The 23,202-nt window shown below is 42.0% G+C and overlaps 1 protein-coding gene across 1 annotated transcript in view; it reads right to left on the reverse strand.

Moving 5' to 3' along the window:
* The window catches only part of lrp1bb (low density lipoprotein receptor-related protein 1Bb), a 285,401-nt gene that overhangs the window by 81,145 nt on the left and 181,054 nt on the right, over positions 1-23,202 (reverse strand). The window contains exons 28-41 of the mRNA XM_030112422.1: positions 18,557-18,688; positions 18,125-18,352; positions 17,636-17,810; positions 17,242-17,336; positions 14,089-14,238; positions 8,072-8,212; positions 7,848-7,973; positions 7,580-7,711; positions 4,248-4,382; positions 3,810-3,939; positions 2,407-2,533; positions 2,086-2,237; positions 1,342-1,466; positions 829-1,200 (exon numbers count right to left, since the gene is read on the reverse strand). Of these exons, the coding sequence (XP_029968282.1) occupies positions 829-1,200; positions 1,342-1,466; positions 2,086-2,237; positions 2,407-2,533; positions 3,810-3,939; positions 4,248-4,382; positions 7,580-7,711; positions 7,848-7,973; positions 8,072-8,212; positions 14,089-14,238; positions 17,242-17,336; positions 17,636-17,810; positions 18,125-18,352; positions 18,557-18,688 (2,220 nt within the window). The remainder of the gene's footprint in view (positions 1-828; positions 1,201-1,341; positions 1,467-2,085; positions 2,238-2,406; positions 2,534-3,809; positions 3,940-4,247; positions 4,383-7,579; positions 7,712-7,847; positions 7,974-8,071; positions 8,213-14,088; positions 14,239-17,241; positions 17,337-17,635; positions 17,811-18,124; positions 18,353-18,556; positions 18,689-23,202) is intronic.

Raw genomic sequence — 23,202 nt, forward strand, 5'->3', positions numbered from 1 at the left:
TAACACTCCGTCAGCCTCCCAGCATGAGGAGGGCCGTGGGGGCCGGGGTCGGGGGTGGAGAGGTGCTGAGCTCTGCTCCCGGCGGAAACTTCACAGAAACGGCAGAAGATGCTGGCCGTGCAGAACAGAGACTTGTGCTGTTCATCTGACTCCAGCCATGCTTATCAAGACGGGACTGACTGAGCTTTACTGAGTAATACTGAGGGATCGCTCGTCGCTCAGACCCTGACAGTCGGCTGGCAGAAAACCTCAAAAACACAAGCAACGCACCGCATTGACCTAAAATTAAATGGTCTTTTGAGTGAGATATTCTTCTTCATATTAGCCATTTCAGCCACGATTAATATGAATGCAACATGAATATTCTATTCCAAACACACCCAGAGTTTCATTAGTCAAAGCTGTCAATAAGCAACTTATATCACCTCACTTATAGGCTTGTACTCGTCGGGTTCAAGAGCTCTTTTCCGCTGAATGCATGTTCATATCTATCACTCACCTCACAGTCAATGCAGTTATGTTTAAGACTTGATGAAAGAAAGTACAAACACGCTTCAAGTGGCAGTCATGTGCACAAAGTGCTGGTGGCACTCGAGTCTTATGAGTCTTGTGAGAATATTTAAGCAGTTGTCGTTATTAAAGCTTATCTTGACTATGACAGGCAGACGCACGAAAGGGATGATTGGAAGCATGGCAACCGCAGACGTCGAGCAAGTATCACATGTTATTAATCCTCTACTGCATTGTGTCACAACGCACAGGAAATGCGAATCCCTAGAAATCGTCGCAGGATGTGTGCACACATGCATGTGTTGCAGAGGCACTTACTCTCTGCGATGACGGATCTTCCCGTCCAGTCGTCGTTAATAACCTGGATATTCCCGAAATGCACGTCGCTGAAAAAGATGCGGTTGGATCCGGCCGTCTTCTGGCCGTAGTCGAAGGCGAGCGCGATGATGTTCTTGACGAAGGCGGGGTTCTCCAGGGGCTGGACGGGCGAGTTGAGGTCGTTCTCGTCCGAGAGGTGGATGCTCTTCAGGATGGTCCTCTCGGAGTAGAGCAGGTAGCCTTCGTAGCGCCGGCAGGCGAAGCCGTCCTCGGCCAGGCGGCCGTGGGCGCAGGAGCACGTCCGGCGGCCGCTGCCCAGGTGGAAGCACAGCTGCTGGCAGCCCCCGTTGCTCCTGGCGCAGGGGTTGGTGCCTTCGGATCACAACACGTTCAAATTACCGGTTTGCACGCACCGCACGCGCAATGTGGGAGTCACGCATTTTTAAGCAGATTTAAACCATCAGAGAAAACAAAAGCCGGAATTTATTCAGCTGTCAGGGTTGAAGGCGCTACCTTTTTCTCTGCCTCTATTGAAGACAGTCACGTCTTTCAAATTGACCCCGAGACCACTCCTCATGGTCACCGCCTCACTCGTGTCGGTCTTTAAGCTGCGTCGGATCGAGCCGTTGGAGTGGGCCCTGAATCAAACCACGGGAGTTGAGAAGAAAACAAGTGCTTGAAGTGTCAGACAAAAAAAAAAAAAAAAAAAAAAAGTCCTCCAAGTCTAGATGGAGAAGGGGAGATATGCAGCAAAGAATAACACTTTTGTTTGACAACAGCAATGCCGAATCCAAAGCCGCAATCATCCTGTCGTGACACACTGGAGGTTGTCAGAGATAAAAATACAGAAACATAATAAAGCTTTCTTTTTCTGTTATGCTCATTGTGAAATGAAGAGAATAAGATACTGGAGCTCCACGTGATGCAGGATGTGCAAAACAGCAGAGTAACCCCTTTCCAGTAGTTCATAACTTTTCTGTCTTTTATTCATTTTTAAGAGTCGAAAAAACAGATATGGAAAAAAATAGAAAGATTAGAACACAAAATAACCATTTTCGTGAGAGGAAATTGGGTTTATCCTGTGCTTGACTTTTTCAGTATTTATTTTACTGGTGCTTAAGTTTATCTGAGCTTTTTGATAAAATAGCTGGTGACTCTGAGAACTGTAGCCTTTAAAGTGAAGGTTTAATGGCCAAGTTAATATAAAGGCTTTGCAGGCCAATGCATGCATGTGCAATGAAGAAAATAATAAATTACCTGTCAGACCAGTAGATGTAAGGCCCAAACACAGCTACTGAGAACAGGTCCACGTTGGCCATTGGCAGCACAATCTCCCGGCTCTCACCTGTCTCAAGGTTGATCCTCTCGATCTTATCCGTGCGAGCGTCACACCAATATAATGTATTTTCCTGGAAGGTAATTTAAAAAAAAAAAATGCATATGACAAAGCAAACCCTTGGGCAGAGTCATATTTCAGGCTCGAAGGAGGAAGATGAAGGAGGAGGCTTATCACGCGGGGGTGGAACAGAGGTGAATGAGGTTGAAGGTGCTGTTAGTGCATCAGCATTGCAAACGCACCTCGTAGTCGATGGAAATGCCGTTGGGCCACGTGATGCCCGAGTTCACCAGGGTAACCTGGTCTGAACCATCCAGACGGGAGCGGCCGATGCAGGGGTTCTGACCCCACTCGGTCCAAAAGAGGTACCTGTCAATCAGGAAACAGAAATTTAGGAGCCTGGTTTTCACGTTGATATGACTGTTTCAAACAGCTGCAACTAACATGGTCTGTCCACATTCCAGCAAAACACAGTGTATAATAAAGTGTATGTTTTAGTCAACAAAAAAAGTGAGTACACATCGCAATGCTTCTAATAAAAACAGTCCCTCCAGGAAATTGCAATGTTGTAATTGCAATATTTCATTTAAGTTCTTGCACGACCTTGCAATTTTGTCCAATCACCACAGCTTGACAAAACTGCAAAGCTGCACAGAATTCATGGAGATTGGTTGAATTTAAATCAACTGTTGCTACATTGCAACTTCCCGGAGGGACTGTTTTATCTCTTAAACCAAGAGACATTTTATGACAGAGGAATGAAAAAGACAGGCATGAAGCAATCCCAAAGGTTTCCAGTCATCAAAGAGAGTTCTTTTTTCCAACAATAATCTTATCAGTTGACTTTTCACTGTGTGAAAAAAGTCAAAGATTTGTAGTATATTTGCATTTAAAAACATTTAAAATCACTGTAACCTTCACCTAGTACACAAAACCCATTTTCTGATCTGGTTGGAAACACAGCGCTCAACTTCTTAGAAAGTTTATTTAACTGACAACAGCTCACCATAGCTTGCTTCATAAAAATAAAAAAAAAGTCTAATATTTTATTGCAATTACAAAACTATTTGAAACATACAGTATGTTAGAAGTAGCCAGTGGAAATAGTCGCTATCAATTAATTCTGATGGTGGAAAACATTTCTCAGAGAGGCTGTACTAATTAAATGATGATTGATTGGAGGTGTTGGCCCCAAAAATGTGCAATGAAAAAAAAAACAAGCCCCGCGTTTCACACCACCACCAGACCAGACTGCTGGCCGGTTCGGTCCAAGAATTTCTACTGTTGATGAAGAAATCTGAGCCCGCCATCTGCGTGCCTCCACTGAAGTCAACATGCATCAGACCAGAGGAATGGATCTGAGTTCTCAGCTGTCCAGTCTGAGCGAGTCCAAGCCTGCGAGCCCTTTACGATTCCGATTCTAATTGACAGGAGTGGCACTGGTTTGACTGCAGTCGCCCATTAAAGGTTAAATTTGTCACGAAAGATGCCTTTGTATTCAGTATTTTGTCCTATAGCTAATACTATGCTAATATATTATAAAGCCAATTACATTGATGTGGGAGTTCAGCTACATTTCAGGTATAGACAATGATTTGAAACTAGAGGATGTTACCGATCAAATATAAACCAAAACATTTCCTACCCTTTTTGTGGATGTACAGCAATGGCCCGAGGCTGATCAAGACCTTCAGATATGACGACGGAGCGAAAAGCGCCATTCAGACGGGAGATTTCGATGAGATTCAAACCGTGATCTGTCCAGTAAAGGTTGCCTGTGCACAAAAGGACAAAAACGAAGGGGGAAATACAGCAGAGGTTCATCGATCCCGAAGTGGACAACACATGAAAAATAAAGCATATACCATGAGCTTCAACATACAGTACATTGGAAACAATTTACAGTGTGTATCACACATTGTCTGAATTTTTCGTTTTTGTTGGCAATCGAGATGGAAACAGAAAGCCTCCACTCCAAACCATTACCGAAAGGTTCAGCAAGCTAAAGTGAAATTTTCCAACAATCAATACCACCTTCACAGCCCGGTAATAACTCCCAGGCATTGGGAGTCGCAACACTAACCGGCGATCCAGTCCACGGCGATGCCCTCCACCCGGCTGATGCCGGTCGTGATGATGTCCTCCCTCCAGGTCTGGTCGCGCTTGGCGCGGGATATTCTGTTCAGCCCCATGTCCGTCCAGTACACGGTGTCGTTCCCTGCGAAGCGCGCCGCCCGGTTAATGACGAGGCAAAACGGAGTGATGAATGCAGCTGCCACAAAAGTATTTACGCCCTCAAACAAAGCGGCTCGTGAAGCTGCCTTTTTACTGCGGCACGGTCCATTGCGCCAGATGCTGCGTGGCACCATAAAGCACGGCGGCGGGCTCGCCCACAGTTCAGGCAAGGCGCCTTGTTGACACACGACGTCTCATCAGGATCTTCAATTGTTGGCCAAGTTTTACAGGGCAGTATATTGTTTCATGCAAAACACGGTGTTGGTAAAATTGTTATGGACATTTTATACTTTTACAGCTCAATTAAATAAGCATATAAAAAAAGCATTTAATCTTTTTTTATGAACCACTATTCAAGTGCACCTTTTTTTTTTTTTTTTTTCTCCTGCCTGCCTGTCAGTTTGTCTCTGTGCAGGCTGTTAGGAGGTTAGATGGCATTATATGTTTGATTGCGCGTCCTCGTCCCCGCCGTATTCACACTCTCTTAACACCGAGATGACATGTGACAGAACGCAGCTGCTTTAATACAATACTTTCATCTGTTCTGCTCTAACAACCCGGTTTCTATAACGACATGTAAATGACATGTGAGCGCTATCAGCCGCTCCTCTTGGGTGGGCTTAGTCACACATCTGCATGCTCACCTACCCATAGAAACAGTGTGTGTGTGTGTGTTTCTAATTTTAGATTCACCTTATTTCCCACCTTCCAAAAAAAAAAAAAAAAAAAAAAAAGCCAGTCACACTTCAAGATTAGCATCGACCTTTCATGTCTCTTGAATTCAGTCAGGCTCTCCTGGCAGTCCGGAGGTCGGGTGTGAGACTGACTCATGGCCGTGACTGTCGGCGTAACTGCTGACCCAGCATGCCACTGTTTTCCTTTCCTCTGAAAACGCCTATATGGATCCTTGTTGTCCACAAAAAAACAAAACCTATGTGACGCGTCTCCCTCGGGGTTGGTTTATACAAAGTACAGCGACGTTCTGCCGTTGCCAAACATTAATTATTCACATCTGACATTGTGTCATGCTTACGGCTTGACATTTCCATGAGACCCATAAATATTTAAAGCCTTTTTTTTTTTGTATGTATCCATCTGATATATGTTGATATATTTCACTCAGAGATTCACAACCGTGACCTGTTGCACCTGTTTGCCCCGTGCCAGAGGGAGTCGAGGGATCAGCAGGTCATTATGGGGTCATCCCATGAGTACCGGATACATATGTACCAGATTGAGTTCATGTGAAAGTAATGTCCTGGCAAACCACACTGAAAGCCTCAGTATCCATGCTTTCATTTTTAATTCTTGCATTTCATTTTCCATGTTACCAACCCTCCTTTATGAGTATACCAATACTCCAGTCACTGAAATATCCAATGGGCAAATATTAGTTACACTGAAAAGATCATGATGCTCTGAAAACAGCAACCTACTGTCAGTGAAGTAAAAACTGTTTCAGCTGCAGACAGTCTGGTGGCTTTGTTTCCTTCCCTCAGTAGCTACAACGACCTTTAATGTGACCCTCTGCAAAAAATAAAATCACTTCCGATGTTTTTGTGAGGAATAAACTTTTCTCCCCTTCAGTGCGCTTATTCATATTCATGTAGAGTTACTGAAACATGTGCACTTCCCCCCTCCCTGCATAGCTTCAGGAAGTAAACATATGCATGTAGATTTTTCACATGATGATATGCAATCACCGTCAACCAGGTTTTTTTTTTTTTTTATTCCCTCTCCTTCTTATGCCGGCCCCATCATGTTATCATGCCTCACCAGTAACCTAATACTTTCAGTATATTGGACTCCACCAGCCTAGGATGTATTCATAGCATTTGTCAGTGTAATAAATTGATCATTTTTATCCGTTATATTATACGAAAGGAAGCACAGATGTAACAAATGACGACACGAGCTATTGCATTCGCGGTTTGCAACATTACAACACCTTCATCTGATACAACATCTTGGGAATTGCTTTGCATTAGGTTTGCTCCTGAGGTTTGCGAAGAAATAGTTATTCATGCTGAGGTTCGCCTGTAATGCGAACTTATTACTCTTTCATCTGCGCCGCACTCCACACCGCTCTGGAACATTATTCAAAAAATATATGACGCCCCGTATAACCAAGAGCTCTCCGTCTGACAGCGTGTTCACATGGAGGACGAAGGGTTTGTGATGAAAGAAGAAAGGCAGGGAACAGGATTGTGTTGTATTTGTAAAATCAAGGATATTTACCTTTCCCCGGCTTTGTTGTTTCAAACTCATGAGTAAAAACCTTTCTTCAGCAATACTTTGCATTGAAAAGTTCATTCCAGAGCTGCTTTTGTTTGCGTGCTTCCATTGTTTCTAGTGTTTTGGTGAATGTTGAACTGCAATCATTCAATGGAAGGATGAGAAAACTTTGTACACAAATAACCAAGGCCAAGTTATTGCTATTGTTGTGGTTTCAGTTACTGCTTCTTCCGAGCAAGAGCCGTGATTGTCACGCAATTGCTAGTTTGCACTAATTCAATGATTTTGTGTTTCTCATGGAATCAGTTGTGCTTTGTTCCATTACCTAACATAACAAGAACAAATCACGGTGTTTATCGCAATGAAAACCACCAGTCAGCTGTAATTACCCCGAGACACCGTCACACGGGGTACTTTTAGTCCCGTTTAGCGGCAGCTATGCTTGTCATTCTTTCATCGTGTACTTTGAAGTTTGAAAAGGTGTGCATATTTTACAATCCAACACGGTTGTTGAAAATTCTGATTAAAAACTTCAAATTGCTCCTAATAGACACAATTTATATATAAAAAAAAGTCTTTGAAATGTGATGAATTGTGCAAAAAGCTTTCTCAATGGAGAAACTTCCAGGAATATTCTGAGTAATAAATGTAAATTAATTATGCGTACAGATTACCGACAACACAAGGAATCATAGGCAATTTGGAAACACTAATGAACCAAAAAGGATTTTCTTTGGAATATGAGATAAATCCCATGAAAGCAGAGGGAAAGAATGCAAATTGACTACCAACAAGCTCAACCCGGAAACATCCATGCTATGATGCAGGAGTGCCAACCACTGCACCACAGCGGACCCTTCATTCACATCCGAGATGAAGGAATGAATTCATTTTTAGAGATTTTATCCTCAGTGAATCAGTGAAAATCCATTTCTTGAGCCATACCTGCATGAAAGTCGACTGATACAGCAAACAGGGTTCCTGTGATGGGCATGAGGGCTTCGCTGTTATCGTTGGGATCCAGAGCAATTCCTCGGATTCCCTCGTGGACGCAGTACATCAGGAACGAATCCACACCTACAGAGCGACAGAAGCATCTATTAGCAAATAAATACATACCCTGAAGCACGGGAAATGACGCATTCACAAACGCAGGCCCGCAACTCCACTTTTCAGCGTAATGAGCGGCTCAAGGGAAACCGGGGAGGCGTACCTTCACAAGACATGCGATCGCTGCGCAGGTTGTAGCCGACGGTGCAGGAGCAGCTGCGTGTGTTCTCTGAAGTGGGGAAACAGAGCTGCGAGCATCCGCCGTTGTTTACCTGGCACGGATTCCTCCCTGAATGTCAAACACGCGGCGGAAAAAGGCAAACAGTGAAGTATTGCATGCCGGCAGCGCGTCCCTCTGTGTTTTTGGTTGCGGGGGAGTCCGCTTACCTTTCTGACCCTCCCTGTCGTACACCTTCATGTGGACGACGCCGCTCGTCTTGTTCCTCAGGATCACCAGGTTGCGTCCGTCCCTCTTGGTGACCGTCCCCAGCTGTCCTAACTCGTCGTCCGCCCACCACAGTTTGCCACCTGTAAACAAATACAGGAAAAAAAAAAAAAAAAAAAAAGCTCAATTGCAAATGCGGATTGAAGCACGTTCAGGATTCTCTGGCCTGCTTTTGTCCTTTTTTTCACTGAGACGTGTGGAAAAAGTTCGGGATGCCAGCGAGATTAAAAAAAAAAAAAGTCCAGACACAGCACAATCAGATTTCAACCTTCGTCACCAATTCCGAGTGCAAATGCAGTGCTTGAGGGCGCAATCAAATTCCCCTCAAGGCTGGGAGGCTCATGCCATACAGCCCTTTAATAATTGAGGCATTTTCGGAGCCGATTCGAGATTAAAGGATGAGATACCCGGTTCAATATCCGCCCACTGGCTGCCCATGGCGAGTGCATCCTGCAGCCTTGAGTCATAACTTAACTTGACGGAATGCATTCGACTAAAAAAGTTCCTCTGTGGACTTTAACGCAAACAGGATCCTCCAATATGAAGTGAAATGAGCCCGACTGCGGCGCTTTTCAGCGTCTGGTACGGGGAGGAGAGCAGGGGCCGTTGTTTATGTGCCATGATGTTTTTTTTGTTTTTTTTTTTACCTGTAATGCTCTGACAGCCAGGCTGACCTGTCTGGCTCTGTGTGGTAGCCAACAATCGGCCTCGGGGCTTTTTGCGGCGTTGCCCTCCGCGAGCATAAGCGATGAATGTGTCTTTGCAAAGAGACACATGCACAATGGGCCCCTGACCCCCGGCACGCCAAGCCCCACCGCCGCCGCACCGTCCTCCCACCGCTACCCTTGTTCTCAGCAGAAATCACTGATGCACAGTCCAAAGCACTTTGACACACACACACACACTCTCCAGACGTGACAGGAAAGCTCAATCTTCAAATCTTACTGAAGAGCAGAGAAGAGTAGAGTCAGGCGGCCTTTCTTCACCAAATAAACATTGTACGTGAGACTTTTTTTTTTTTTTGAAGGAGCAAAAACACTGTTATGCTGAAAAACATTTCAAAAAAAGCATGATAGGAGGACAAATGAATATTTATAAAGAGCTACTTGGATTGTAGGAAAAGGATTATTTTCCCTTACAAAAATCAAACAATGTTTTGGAAGTTAAATCAGATCTAATTTTGTCAAATCACTTATTTATAGGCCTCATTTAAAAGGTGTGAATCAAAGCGCTGTAAAAAAAAAAAAACATTTCAAATCAGAGAGGAGTGAGAAGATGCTATTAAAAAAAAAACAGGAAGTGGTGTGAAGGAAAATGATTGTACATGATGAATTCTTCTTCAGAGCAGTGGTGGACTCTGGAACAAATATCTTTTTCCGACAGTGGCAGAGAGAAAAAAATACACTGATAACAGCATCGGCAGCGACCACTCATTAAACGACTGCCTCTTTTAATGCAGCGCCATTTACAAGCAAATGTCCTTTTATGTTTTCTGCTAATTCAACCATTTCATGCAGCACTCACAACCTGGCGCAGCGTAATACCTTCTTGAATGATGTTGAATATCTAGCCTAAATGAGGGAGTCATCATCGTACAGTCGAAGCAATGAGGTGCAGAGAAATTCGCCAGCATAATGTAATTCCCAAGAAAATAAGTAGAATATATACATGTTTGATTCGACACCGAAAGTCTCGACAAGGTGAGACACTATTTTGCGTTGACCTTTCAGAATTTTTTTGTTTTTTTTTTAAAGGACAGAAGACGCAGAAATAATTCCAATTTTCAAATATGGCTTTAAGGACAAAGAAAGCTTGAACCCATTTTTAAAAATCTGATCGATTCCCGTAATTGGGAATGACAGTCAACATGCTGTTTACCTAACGTTACATCACGGAGGGCAGACGACACGAGATTAGCTTTGCAACCGGCGTTAATTCGATGTGGCAAAGACCAAAGTCTTGGTGCGATTACTCACTTGTGGCACATCATATTCAATTTCCACTTCCACCGCCGGTTTTGATCCTTGTCAAGTCAAGGCTGATGGATCGCTCATACCTTGCAAATAGAAGCCCTCGATTTTCCCTCAGGCTAATCCAATTATTACAGAGCCTTAGGACTCGAGTGGGTCGACCTTGTGTCACTGACGGTGCTTTCATTATACCGTTTCGCAACCTGCCGGCGCAATCAGCAACGCGCGGGTAAAAAAAAAAAAAAAAAAAAGCGAGAGACCGAAATGAAACAAGAACGCTGCATCAATATGAAATGTTTGATTCCTGTCTGAGTGGTGAATATGCAGGTTAACGCTGCATATTCAGGAATCCTTGCTGAGGAATGTGTTTCTGGTTGAAAGGATAGCTTCCCTCCTCCTCCTCCTCCTCCTCCTCCACTGAGGAAGGTACAGATCCATCATGTTTGAACAAGCTCTCCTTGTTTACACACAATGGTCCTTTGGAGCTGCTTTAACCACTTCAAACATGACTAACTGATCAATCAAGCCTTCACGGACCTGCAAAGAGAGACCAGGACCATTGTTGGATTCATGCTCATTAATGCTGATTGGTTATGTCACCACAGAGGATACAAAAGCTCTTAATTACTTTTAATGCTTATCTGATGATACCGGTAATTTATTGCCCCTGACGTAGCAGACTGCACATGTACTGAAATTTGCATTGCATTGTGAATACTGGTTGGAGTGCATATTTGTTTATTTATTTCCATTTTACCGTCTAATCGGAAAAAGAAAAGAAAAAAGAAAAAACAAAGACAAAAAGAACGGCTGAATAAGGCATTGTAAACAGAGAAAATGGGCTGCAAATTGCACTTCATTATTCCGTACAAGCAAAATAAAACCCATAGAAGAGACATTTTTCCATAATAGGATGCAGCAAAGTCTATATGCTTGCTGACAGCAAAAAAAAAAAAAAGAAGAAAAACATTCTGAATGAATGCTTATTCTTTGTCTCAAAATCAATTAAAATATTATGTTCAACCATCAACCTCAAAGTCATACTGAACAACAAATCTCACAACTTTCTAAGATATGCAAATTTTATATATACATGAAATATGTTAATTGTAACACTTCATGGTGACCTATTTTAGCAACTTTTCCCATTTAACATTCGACACACATCAGAGGTGAAAAGTAATTTTAAAGCCCAGCGTCCTGCGAACAGCAGATGAAACCATTCATCCAATGATGAAACTATTTAAAATGCGACATTATGTGTGAAATTAAGAGAGTCATGCACTAAAGATCCACAAGCTCCCCTGACCTAAATAATCAGAAAGGTTCACAATCTCAAAATGTCTCACATTTCCTAAAAATCTATAGATAGGTTAGTTTGGACAAACTGTGATGCTACATGTAGGCTAATATATTCACCACGGTCAAAACACAGAAGAGTTCATCTTTATGTGTAATACTCAGAAAATGGTTACCAACATTTTATGAAGTCTTGTTTAACTTAAACCAATTAACTGAAACATATTTTTTATAGCTGTTATGTATATGAGCACTGATTTAAGTGTATGGAAAAGAATATTCCACATCTGAATACTACATCTCCTCAAAGCAGTAATTTAACTAATGTCACTAATGCAAAAATCAATGAAAGCTTCTCTTTCTTTTATTGATAAAGTAATACGGCGCTGTTCAATGTACCATTGGATCTCTTCAACATAACAAAACGTCGTTAATTGTGATTGATGGAGACCTGCAGACATGGTTTTGCTGTTTTGCTGTACCTGCTCCTCTGTAGGAACCGAGCCATTAGTCTGTGTCAGCTTGCATTTTATCTCCCATTTGTGAAGTGCAATAATGAAGTCTCAGACGGCCGTTCCTCCATAGTCAAAGCCTTCACTGGGCAAAGTGCTTATAAAAAAAAAAATCACATGAAGTAGCTTGGATTTGCAGAATGCTAGCAGCTAACAAGACTGTGGGAATCCAATGTGCGACTGCTGTGTTATTCTGTAACACTGTAATTAATGCTCCCTGTGCATGCTGGCTGATACCCACTACACAGGAAACCAAAGCCTGTCATGATTAATAGCACGCTACAAGATCACAAGGCATCAGCCTGTCAATTATTTTATTTTTCAAACACCCCCCCACCTTTTTTTTTTTTTTTTTTTTTTTTTTTTTGGTGGGGGGGGGGGGGGGGGTCCTACGCTGCCACACAGCCACCATCTCTCTGCTCACTGTGTTTGCTCTCCTCTCATTACCAGGTTTGGCAAGCGAAATGCATCCGCACCGCACACTGGGAGGCTTCCCAATTGTCAAGATTGCAGCAGCATGGAAGTGAAACAATTTAAATTTAAATACAGGCTTGCTAAAAAAACAAAAAAAAACAAAAAAAAAAACAAAAAAAACAAAAGACAAAGAAAAAAAATCAAATATAATTGCACACACCAAAACAAAAACATAAATAAAAAAAAAAAAAAACCTTTTTTTTGTTCTAAATTCTAGTTTGACCAAACCTTTTGAAAGTGGACAAGTGTCTTACTTTAGTACATATCGTACGTATCTACATCTACTGTAGACTGGATGCTTTGTGAACATATCAGCAATTCAATATCTCTGTTCCTGCCGAGGTTGATCTTGGTTTTTAACTTCCAAACTAACGGCGCCACACAGCTGATGGATTTCCAACAAGCATCCAGCAACATTTTACCCTCACGTCAAAACCTTTGGTGTCTGCGGACAAATCCAGTCATCGGAGCATTATTAGGCCACAGCCTGCTTCAAACAGCCTCTGCAGGCGTCATTTACCTGTCTGGTGCTTGCATTGTTTAAATGATTGTGCTTTCAAGCATCTGTGAGTCTCGGAGAAGTTTTTAACTAAAATAGGTGTGTGCATATATCAATACAGATTTAAACCACTGTCATTTCTTAAGTGATGCAGTGTTTTGAAGACACATAAAGGGATGGATGAGAACTTCTTTTCCTGCAAAACATTATCAGAAGCTGAAAGTTTGTTTGAGAAGACAGATGAGCTGTCACAGAAACAGTTCATTTGTTACAAAGAGACAATACTTAGTCATGAATTCCAGCTTCTGTCACTCGATCTGATGACGGCAATTTTTCTATTTTTACTTTGTCAATTACAACACAGTCACACATTTTTTTTGGACCCTTTAACACCACTTTGTAACAGTGTGATAGTGTCATTTGCATTGTTTTTGACATCAATAAAAATCCAACAGCTTATCAGAAAAGGTCAGTTTGCAGGCACCACAAAGTTATTGCATTGTTGTATGAGCGCCATGGACATGTTCAGTCCAGAAGGCGCCACTTTCGAATGTAATCATCATAGTTCAATCGTAATCATCATAGCTGTCCGTGACTGTAGTTTTCTTCGAGCTTTACTGCTTTGAGTTCTCCAAGGTCAAGAAGACAAAGAAACTATTTTCGCTCACAAAATCAAGCAAAGTAAATTACTTGTAATTGGCAGTTGGTACAGCAGCATCTGGAGGAAAAAAAAGAGGAAGAGCTGAAGCGAAGCGGCGTTTGTGGAGCCATTCAACCTGAGCTCAATAGATGTGACTTTCAGGTGATTTCCAAACGAACATGAGTTGATGGATGGCGTGACACATTAGATTCAGCACCGATACCAAGAATCAACATGTAATTAACACCCTCCACCCGTTTCATTATGAAAGAGGTGAGCCAATCGATCACCAGTCGTTGCCGTGTTGTGTTTCAATTATCTAATGCTCCCGCTACTCCACACACAGGGCGAGCCGCAAACCGCTGCGTGGACCGCATGTAAGAGGGTGGTGTGTGTGTGTGTGTGTGTGTGTGTGTGTGTGTGTGTGTGTGTGTGTGTGTGTGTGTGTGTGTGTGTGTGTGTGTGTGTTCAAGAGCCACTTAACTGGTTAAACATGTAATCTCTTCACACTCGCGGGGTAATCCCCCAGAGGCGATCTGATGCGCCCGTGACAAGCTCCACTCACCCATCACGGCCAGCGCGGTGCCTTTGGCTAACTCCCGCTTCACGCTCTCCAGCACTTCCAGCCCGCTGCCGTCCAGATTGCACCTGTTGATGGTGCCGTTGGCTGAGCTGATCCAGTACAGCTTGCTGGCGGCGTAGTCGATGGAGAGGCCTGCGAGAGCAAGAGAGTACTGACGTGGATTTGCCAAAAGGCTAAATATAACATTTAATGATTTTTGTTAATCACTTCAACTGCCGTGAGTGCCATATGTCATTCACTGCTGTGGCAAAAAAAAGAACTAATATAGTGTGTTTGGTTTGGGGAAGGGACTGGAGTGTGAGGTATCCGCACTTCACACAGCCTCTTGCGCTGAAATATGTTTATCACTAAAGGATACAAGCTACAAAAAGAGCCAAAAACTAGTGTTGATGATCTTATTTTTTTTTTTTTTTCTTTTGTGGTATTTATCTCACTCTTTGCTGCTGTGAGATGATTCAAACAATATTGATCAAATAAAATAACTATTATGCTATTATGAGAGCATTTTGCAAAGCAGGAATGAAAATCGCAGCAGCTGGAGGTGAGGAATAAGAACACGACACAACAGGAGTGAAACTACCGATTAAATCAAAGATCACACAGCGTGTATCGAGTCTCAGGCCCGTAGCAGTCATGCCTGTTGCACTTATGGTTCAGCACTACAGCTAGTTTCATTATTTAAGTCAACATTCATTAAATTTACATATAACTTCACTTATCCATTTTTCAAATGATTTTAACAAAACGATAATAAGATACAATGCAAATTGTACACATCCAGATCCAACCGGGGTTTGTATAATTAGCTTGGATGCAGACTATAGTAGACATATTTTAATAAGAAAGTACAAAGAAAACATATTTTAACTCTGATGATACAGAACTGAGCCTACAATAACGACCCATCTCAAAGCTGCATTACCACAAATTTGCATACTGTCGTCAGAATGTGGCTGATTGAGGACTGATGGAGATTTTTATGTGTTTGCTGGTAAATATTTCTCTTGAAAAGAACCCCAGCTGGCAGGAAAAACGAATGAGAATATAGGACAGACTGCTTTCGAGTCTCATTTCCTGGCTGACGCGACGGCTTTTCATTGAATATCACCGTTAATGGAAGGAAGCGGCGAGCAATTCCAGTTGTGTACCTGCGGACAACTCACTGTCTCTCACCATGTGTCTGGCAGATTCACAGTCACAATGCATCATTAATTTACTTCTTGTCCCCAGGTCTTCCCCATAATCATAAATGAAGCGGGTGAAATACGGCGTGCCGCGCTATCTGCGCCGCTGACAGGATTGTAAGAATGAGGAACTACGGCCGAGACGACGCTGCTGCGCGTGACAAATAAGGACTTTGACCTTGAACAACATCTATTAGGGATCCGGCCGGGGCTGATTGTTTTCACTAAGTCGAGCAGCTATTACTTACTTAAGCGTGGGTCATGTGGGGAAAAGTTTACTCTCTAAAAGCAATAAAGGAATTTAATAACAGAGGGGAAAGAAAGAAAGAAAGAAAAAACATCTCTTGAACATGCTTAAACATGATTAAAGGCAGGCAGCTGTGACAAATCATTGGTCCTAATGAATTACAGTGCAGATCATCTCTGGAGATCAATGCTTTACTAGACTGCAAAGTAAAAATACATCACGCTTTCCTATTAGCAGAAGCTAAATTGCCCACACACACAAAAAAAAAAAAAAAAAATCAAACATCTCAAGAAATTACTTCCTTGTTGGTGCACTGAGACTACACTGATGCCAGCGCTGCACAACAGCATGCAAATCACCGTACCGCTTCTGTTTTACATAGCTGATTATCTCTTTCCTCCCCTATTATCACCACGATAACGAATCATTTGTTTTCATTTCTGAATTCAGCATTTAGTATGAACATAGACTAATATCTAGGAAGGTTTTTCATTATACGTGGAAAGTCCAGCAAAATTGTGTGAGATGTTCAAGGTATCTCAACAAAAATCCAAAAATCGCCACCTTTCTTTCCTTGTTTACATGTGCTTATTACATTATTATGACTTATGTACGCACGTTTGTCAATAATATAAGGGGTAATGATGATTTGAAGAGGAGAAAGACGAGTGCCAGACAGAGAGAGAGGGACAGTTTGAGACTTGGAGTGTTATTGCAGAGTTTAAAACAGCTCTTCGAAGGCAACAAAGGCGATGTGCGATAAATGAACCAGAACACAAGACTCCATCGAGCAGATTTAGAAGGCAACCCCCTGTCGATGGATGTGGGATAGACTGGGCTAAAAGCACGATGCTGTCTGCAGTACAGCTGCTGCCACAGCACGGCAATGGCAGAAAACAACAATGTGTCGCGGTAAAATCTCATCAATAATTTCTTTCAAGGAACACGAGCATCCGTGTGCTTCCTCCCGTGAACTGACAGGCAATCTAAGGTAAGCAGATTCATGCTCCCCAGTAACTAGTAACATCGCTAGTTTGATTGACAAGTAGTAATTTTTAGTAACTTGCAGAACAACACATCTACAGACACCTATAGAGATGTAACTGAAAAATTCTTTTGACGCTGCACATTTACAGAACATCACTCATGTGAAATCGATCTTTTCGATCTTGGTCCTCTCCATGCAGGCTGAATGTCACCAGGTACAAATGTCCAATCTGATTCAGTTTGTGAAAATCGTTGCGTGCAAACACATAAACATATTGACTGGCGCTTTACTGAGACAGAATTACATTATGAGGGCTTTTATGTTTAAACTTTGATTGTGTTATCTTCATCAAACGGAGGCACCGACAGCAGAATCACTTCAGATTAATTTTAGAATGAGGTGAATGCAGCTGCAAAGTGGTGCACGTGCTGGCACAGATGTCAATGCCAGAACGTTTAATTTAATTATATTACAACCCATAATCATCAAGAAAAGGCTCTCAGTTTGCTTATCTGTATGGCAGTAACGTCTTTGCAGTGGGTTTCTGTGCTTTCTGCCCCATCATTAAACAAATGGAGCACACATCAGGCTCTGAGGAAACCGAGGTGCTGCAAATCATATATACCCTTTAATGTGGTTATTTATATTCAGGCCTAATCAGGTACAACTAAACAGCAGGTCTGCTTCAGTATTCTACCCGGGGCTCTCACACTGACCGAGAGGCTCCCTCTGGTTCTGATGGAGCACTTTGCTGTTGCTCCCGTCCATGTTGGCCATGTTGATGGTGTTGCCGTCCGTCCAATAGATTTTCCTGTGAGCGAAGGTGCAAAGAGAATAGGTAGTAATTCAATTAGCCACAATGCATCGCGAAGTTTACGGCACGATCGATGAACACTATGCCATTTATAATTACAACCGCACGACTAATGTACGCCGATAGATTTTTCTTCCATCTGACAACGTTGTAAAAATCGCACAAACGTACCGGCTTGTAAAACATGATTTCTTTACAATGACGCTTTGATCCCTCCTTTGCATGGCTGAGGTTTGTCAAACGCGGTGCACTCAAGGTGAACCCGCGAGGAGCGCCGGCTGCACTAATCTACTTACCCCTTGGCAGGGTGCACGACGAGGCACCTTGGTTTATCAATGCCGTGGATGATTGACGTCTTCAGGGAGCCATCAAAGCGGGCCACATTGATTTGTGACTCGTCGTTTTCCGAGCTGAGCCAGTATAAGTTCCTGGAAAGCCAGTCCAGCGCCAGGCCGCGGCAGTTCGCTATATCTGTCGGGAAGACCGTGAAAAACCTGTCACACATGGATGGATTTCATACGTGTATCAGCAGGAGCCCCAGATTTGTCCTGCTGTGCCCTCTTCTTATTTTGAAAAGAACTGAGCTACACTGTGCATGTATGTATCGCATATATAAAGGGCGAAAGGTGTGTTTTGGCTTGTTTGTCACATCATTAGACACTATATTTAAAATAAGTCACTTACTATATTTAATAGTCACTCACAATTTCAGTAATTTTACACAAATTAGAGAAATTTGATGTAAGACTGCATTTCATTGACATTGCCAATTCCTGAACACTCGCCTGAAGAGATGATGGTCTCCAGCTGGGTGCCGTTGATAAAAGCCCTCTTTATGGTCTGCGTTTTGATGTCGGCCCAGTAGATGCGCTCCTCCTGAGCGTCGTAGTCCACCACCGTGACGTCGTCGATGTCCGGCACCGTCAGCGCCGTCATGACGTTCATGTAGGGGTTGTCGATGTCCACGCCGCGGATTTCCGACCGCCGCACGTACAGGAGGAACCTTTTCAGCGCTGGCGAGATAATGGAGAAATCAGTCAGCTGGGATGTTTTCGGCGATCCGCCGAAAATATGACGGCCTGACGTAAATGACGATGCCCGTCAAAAAAGCAAGACGGTCCTATGAAGTTGTTTTTCTCTCCTCCTCATGTCGTAACGGTACATGTTCAGGACGAGACGGGCGAAGCGCGACAAACGAGGGAGAGATTCCCACTCACCAAAGCAGGACTGTTTGTTGGCGGAGAGCTTCATGAGGTGCGGACAGGTGCAGGACGCCGTGCGGTTGTAATTGATGAGACACAGATGTGAGCAGGGACCGCGTCCATCATTCCCCTCACACGGGTTCGACGCTGATGAGAGGAGAGCGAAAACAAAGACAAAAGGGAACAATTCAGGACGCTCACCGTAAGATAACAAGCGGAGAGATGGGCTCGGAGATAATTACTGGACGTGAACTCGGGCTAACAGCCTTTTGCGACGTGACATTTATGGGATCTGCGTGAGTGAGCAACAGGAAGACAAAGGAAAGGAGGGCTGAAGACAACTACAATTGCAATATTCTTTTTGTAGCGTAACGGGGGGAAGACGCAAAGCAGGAAAGCAAGAGAGTTCTGAAAGGAAATATAAAAGTCAGACAATAACGGGAAACAAAGGTCGCAGATTCTTTGTAAGAGAAATGGCACAAAAATATATCAAGGATGCTTTTTTAGGTTTAATTCTGAAGAGAGAAAATGTCTTGGTTAGCTTTAAATTCATTTTTAGTCTAAGTTTTGGTAATTCAGAATAAGTGATACATGATACATTACATATAGAATACTTAATCTCTGCCGTCCTGTTACTGTGACGTGAATGAATATCTTTTTTCATTTAAACTTTATTTACGTGGCAAACAAGTGAACAGACTCTTCGTAGCTTTAAATGGGTCAGGTTGAGAATTATTTCTATTTCTTCTGCTTCTTCACTGTGCTCTATTCAGAATAAATCACTTCAGCCAGACTAACGAAAGTCATACACAGTTCAATAATTTCCCATCATCCCACAGTCACATTTCATGCATCAGATACAATGATTACGCTACCTGATTCATGTCAGATAAGCTGTTTTGAGTTCATTCCTACTTTTGGCGACGTACTGGGGAGGAAACACTGCATCGCAAATGTGGCTTATTTAGGACTGAAGTGAAGGGGTAAAATAAAAAAGCAACTGTCTGTGTGCGCTGAAAACAGCACCCAGCTGACTCGGTATGCTAATGGGAGACATCTGAGGAGAGCAGCATTCACCTGAATCATGGTCCTGAGGGATGACAGGCTGGAACAACAGAGTTGGGGCATTTGCTTGTACGAAACTGTCAAATTTATTTGAAACATAAATTTAAAAAAAACCCACTGCCATGGCATGAAGTGTAAATTGTGTCAGTCTTTGAAATTAAGGGATATAAACACCCTTTTTCGGTCCAAATGAAAGATAGAAATATAGTGCTTTTGTAAACATCAGGAAGCAGCAGCGATTACTCTTGGCAGTGTAATCACCCAACTCAATACTCACATTAGAAACCACTTATTGTGCAGAAAACTACACAACAAGTTCATGCAACTCGATAGATTCAATTAAGGAAGTTTATGTGGCAGCTTCATTAATACAATTCAAGCCGAGTTATGTTTGGGCTGTAATCCACTCTTTTTTTTTATTTTGTCTTTGAGCTGCTCCCTTCAGGATGAGCCTCCACCGCTTTTGCACCAACCTCCATCTTTCCTTGTGAACAAACCATCTCAACCTGGCATCTTTAATTCATCTCGAAACTACTCAAGCTCAGCTGTCCTTCAAATCTGTTCATTTGCAAGACTCTACATCCTGGTCTATAATCTCCTAATTACCAGTTTTAATTACCAGTTTATTTAGAATGATAATCTCCATAATAATTTCCAAGCTTGTTTCCTGTGCATGGAGTTTAGACGAAAACTAAACTGACGGAGGGAAGAGTGTGGCTCAGGTGGCAGAGCGCGACGTGGTTCAAACCCTCATCCCGGCCCATATGTCGAAGTGTCCTTCAGTCAGACACTGAACCCCAAAGTGTTTTGGATGGAGGTTGCAGACTTCACTCATGTGGCCCTCGCCATTGGCATGTGCACGTGTGAATGTGAATAACAATTCAAGAGTGCCTTGAGATAACTGAAATGGTGAAATGACTTTAAAAAAATAAATAAATAAATTAGAAAATACATAAAAATAAAATTGAATTATCAGATCGTGGTTGCTTTTATATTCTGGCACATTATGAATATGACAGTATGAATGTGATGCTTACTAAAACCATGTCAGGCCAACAGGGCATAAATAAAGCCATGTTAGGCCAATATTTCAAGTGAAAGTGCATAATTTTTGCATTTTCAGACCGGAAAAATTGTAAGTTTGCATGGCAATATTTTGAAAACCATATCCATTTATATGCACATGGAAACAAAACTCTGAAAGAAATTTAGTTTTCAAGTTGGGACACCATAGTTATTGTTTTCCATCTACTCATGCATGGGCAGAAGAACTATTTTCTCCAGACGAAGTAGCCTTTGTTGTGTTACAACTATTCTCTCATCTTGACTGTGTTCACCTATGTCACGTCAACTCATGTCTCTGTGCCCGTACAATGGCGGCATCCTTCCACTCGTTCCCGTGCATGCGTGTATAAGGCACGTAAATGTAACCTCTATATTGAAGTCCAGTAACAAGACAAGTGCTTTACATCATTAAATCGAAGGACATTACCACAAATGCCAAAAACAATTAAGGTGTAATTAAAACAGTAAATGAAAACAAAGAGAAGATAAACAGAGGGTATAATTGCTTGTGTTTCCAACGACATGCAGGGTAAATAAAGTCCTGCAGTGAAGCTGAACTGCGGAACCTGCTGAAGATACTGGTGAGAAGAAGCGGAGTGGAATCCTTGCGACTTCCTCAGTCCCTGCATCGATCGGTCAAAAAATGATTAATGAATGGACAAAAACAATGAATTAAGTTGATACTACTCAACTGTATTAATCAACGTCTTAGATAAACAAAGCCACAACCCTTCCTTTTGATAGTCAAACTTCTATTAAAACCAGTTAATAACTTTTTCCAGCCTCAACAACATTCGGGAACAATCTCCCTTACAAACCTACTTTAGCTCAGACATATTCTTAGGATGTCTGCTCTCTCAGCTCATTCTGAATGGATCACTAATACGTTTTTCAAGCCATTGTGGAGTGGAATCACTCTCACAATTAGAATCACTGGCCTGATGTATCAGCAGCTTCTTTTAAGCTTCAACGGCGTCACATTATCTTTTAGGATACCTTGACAAACATGGAAATAGATTTTCTTCTTCACTGAGGCATGCAATCCGAACAAGAAAACAGCCCCGAATCAGGATGAGACTTTGAATAAGAGTGATGGAAATGTTGAACTTGGAAAAAAAAAAAAAAAAATTCTCAAGAATTCAGATGCAAAATTATTTTCCAGTTGTGTGATATTATATCCACTTCAGTAAGTCTCAGGCCTGCAGTAATGCCTCTGATTATGTCCAAACTAAGAATATCAAAGGTGTAAACCACCATTTTCTCAAGACAAGGTATGATTTGATATGAGTTTAAATCCTTCCTTCTTCATCCAGATGTTCAGAGCCTGATGTCACACCGCATTTTGAGATTGGTAAAATTAAGATAATAATCAACTCACCCCCACCACACTACAATTTGAGCTCTTTTAAAGAGGATTAGGCATGATTAATGTCTCCACCCAGAAGACATATCATTTGCTCACACTCCTTTCTAGTGAACACTTCCGAGAAAGCAGATACAGGAAGGAACCAAGCAAATGAACTCATCACACGTTGGCAAATCTTCAAAATTAATGATGGATCTTTGAGCAAATAAACTCCAGCGACAATGCCTCTTCAAGGCGGTGGCTCGTTCTGAACAAACATGATAAAGCTGTGTGTGAATTGGGCACAATCTAGTTTTCATTCATAGCTAATTGTTTTAATTCACAGTTTCTCTTTTGCATATTAATCAAACACTAATTTAACTCTATTTCAGGGAGATGAAAAACAATATTATAAATCAAAAAAACAAATTTTACACTTTTCATTTCAAGCCTGGCACAATACCATGCAAGCAGATTTACATCTGTAATTTCAACAAAAAAAACCTGGCCTTCGGATGTATAGACAGCATTATGGGTAGAAACCTGATTGGTTTAACCTCACAGGAAATTGATTGCCTATTCCAGCCTTACGCAGAAACACACTCAGGAGGGAATAATAATGAAGTTTCACAACTATTTGATATAGTCCCTGTAATCACATTATTCACATTGCTAATTGACTTGCTCACTGGATACGCCATTATTATTATTCACTGGCACATGTGGTTCACATTCTGCAGCTTCCTTTATTCATATTCAGTACAAGGGGGGAAAAAAAGGAAATTAACAAAGCAGCGCTAACATGGTGGTATGAGCCAATTACAATAATTTGGATGGTGAAAAAATATTCAGTGGTACCTCCAACTCAAGGTAGCCAATTCTCTGCATGAGTAACTTTGTGTATTCAGACCAGTGGTTGTTGACTGACAGCTTAAATGAAGACAGAGGCAGGAAGTATAATCAATTACATTGTCATTCATTTTTTTCCTTGTGCCACAAGTCTAAGTTTGGTTCTAAACAAAAAAACTTCAGTGGATAAATCGCTTGAGTCTTTGTAGGAACTACAATATCATTCACTGCACGATGATAAATATTAAAAACTAAGAACATGAATGTATAATACCTCTTTGCTGTGTATCTGGAGTCACAGTGATAGTGAAATCTTCTATAATCAGTTCTTTGTTCT

Source organism: Salarias fasciatus, chromosome 16 (genome assembly GCF_902148845.1).
Source record: "Salarias fasciatus chromosome 16, fSalaFa1.1, whole genome shotgun sequence".
Taxonomy (NCBI): domain Eukaryota; kingdom Metazoa; phylum Chordata; class Actinopteri; order Blenniiformes; family Blenniidae; genus Salarias; species Salarias fasciatus.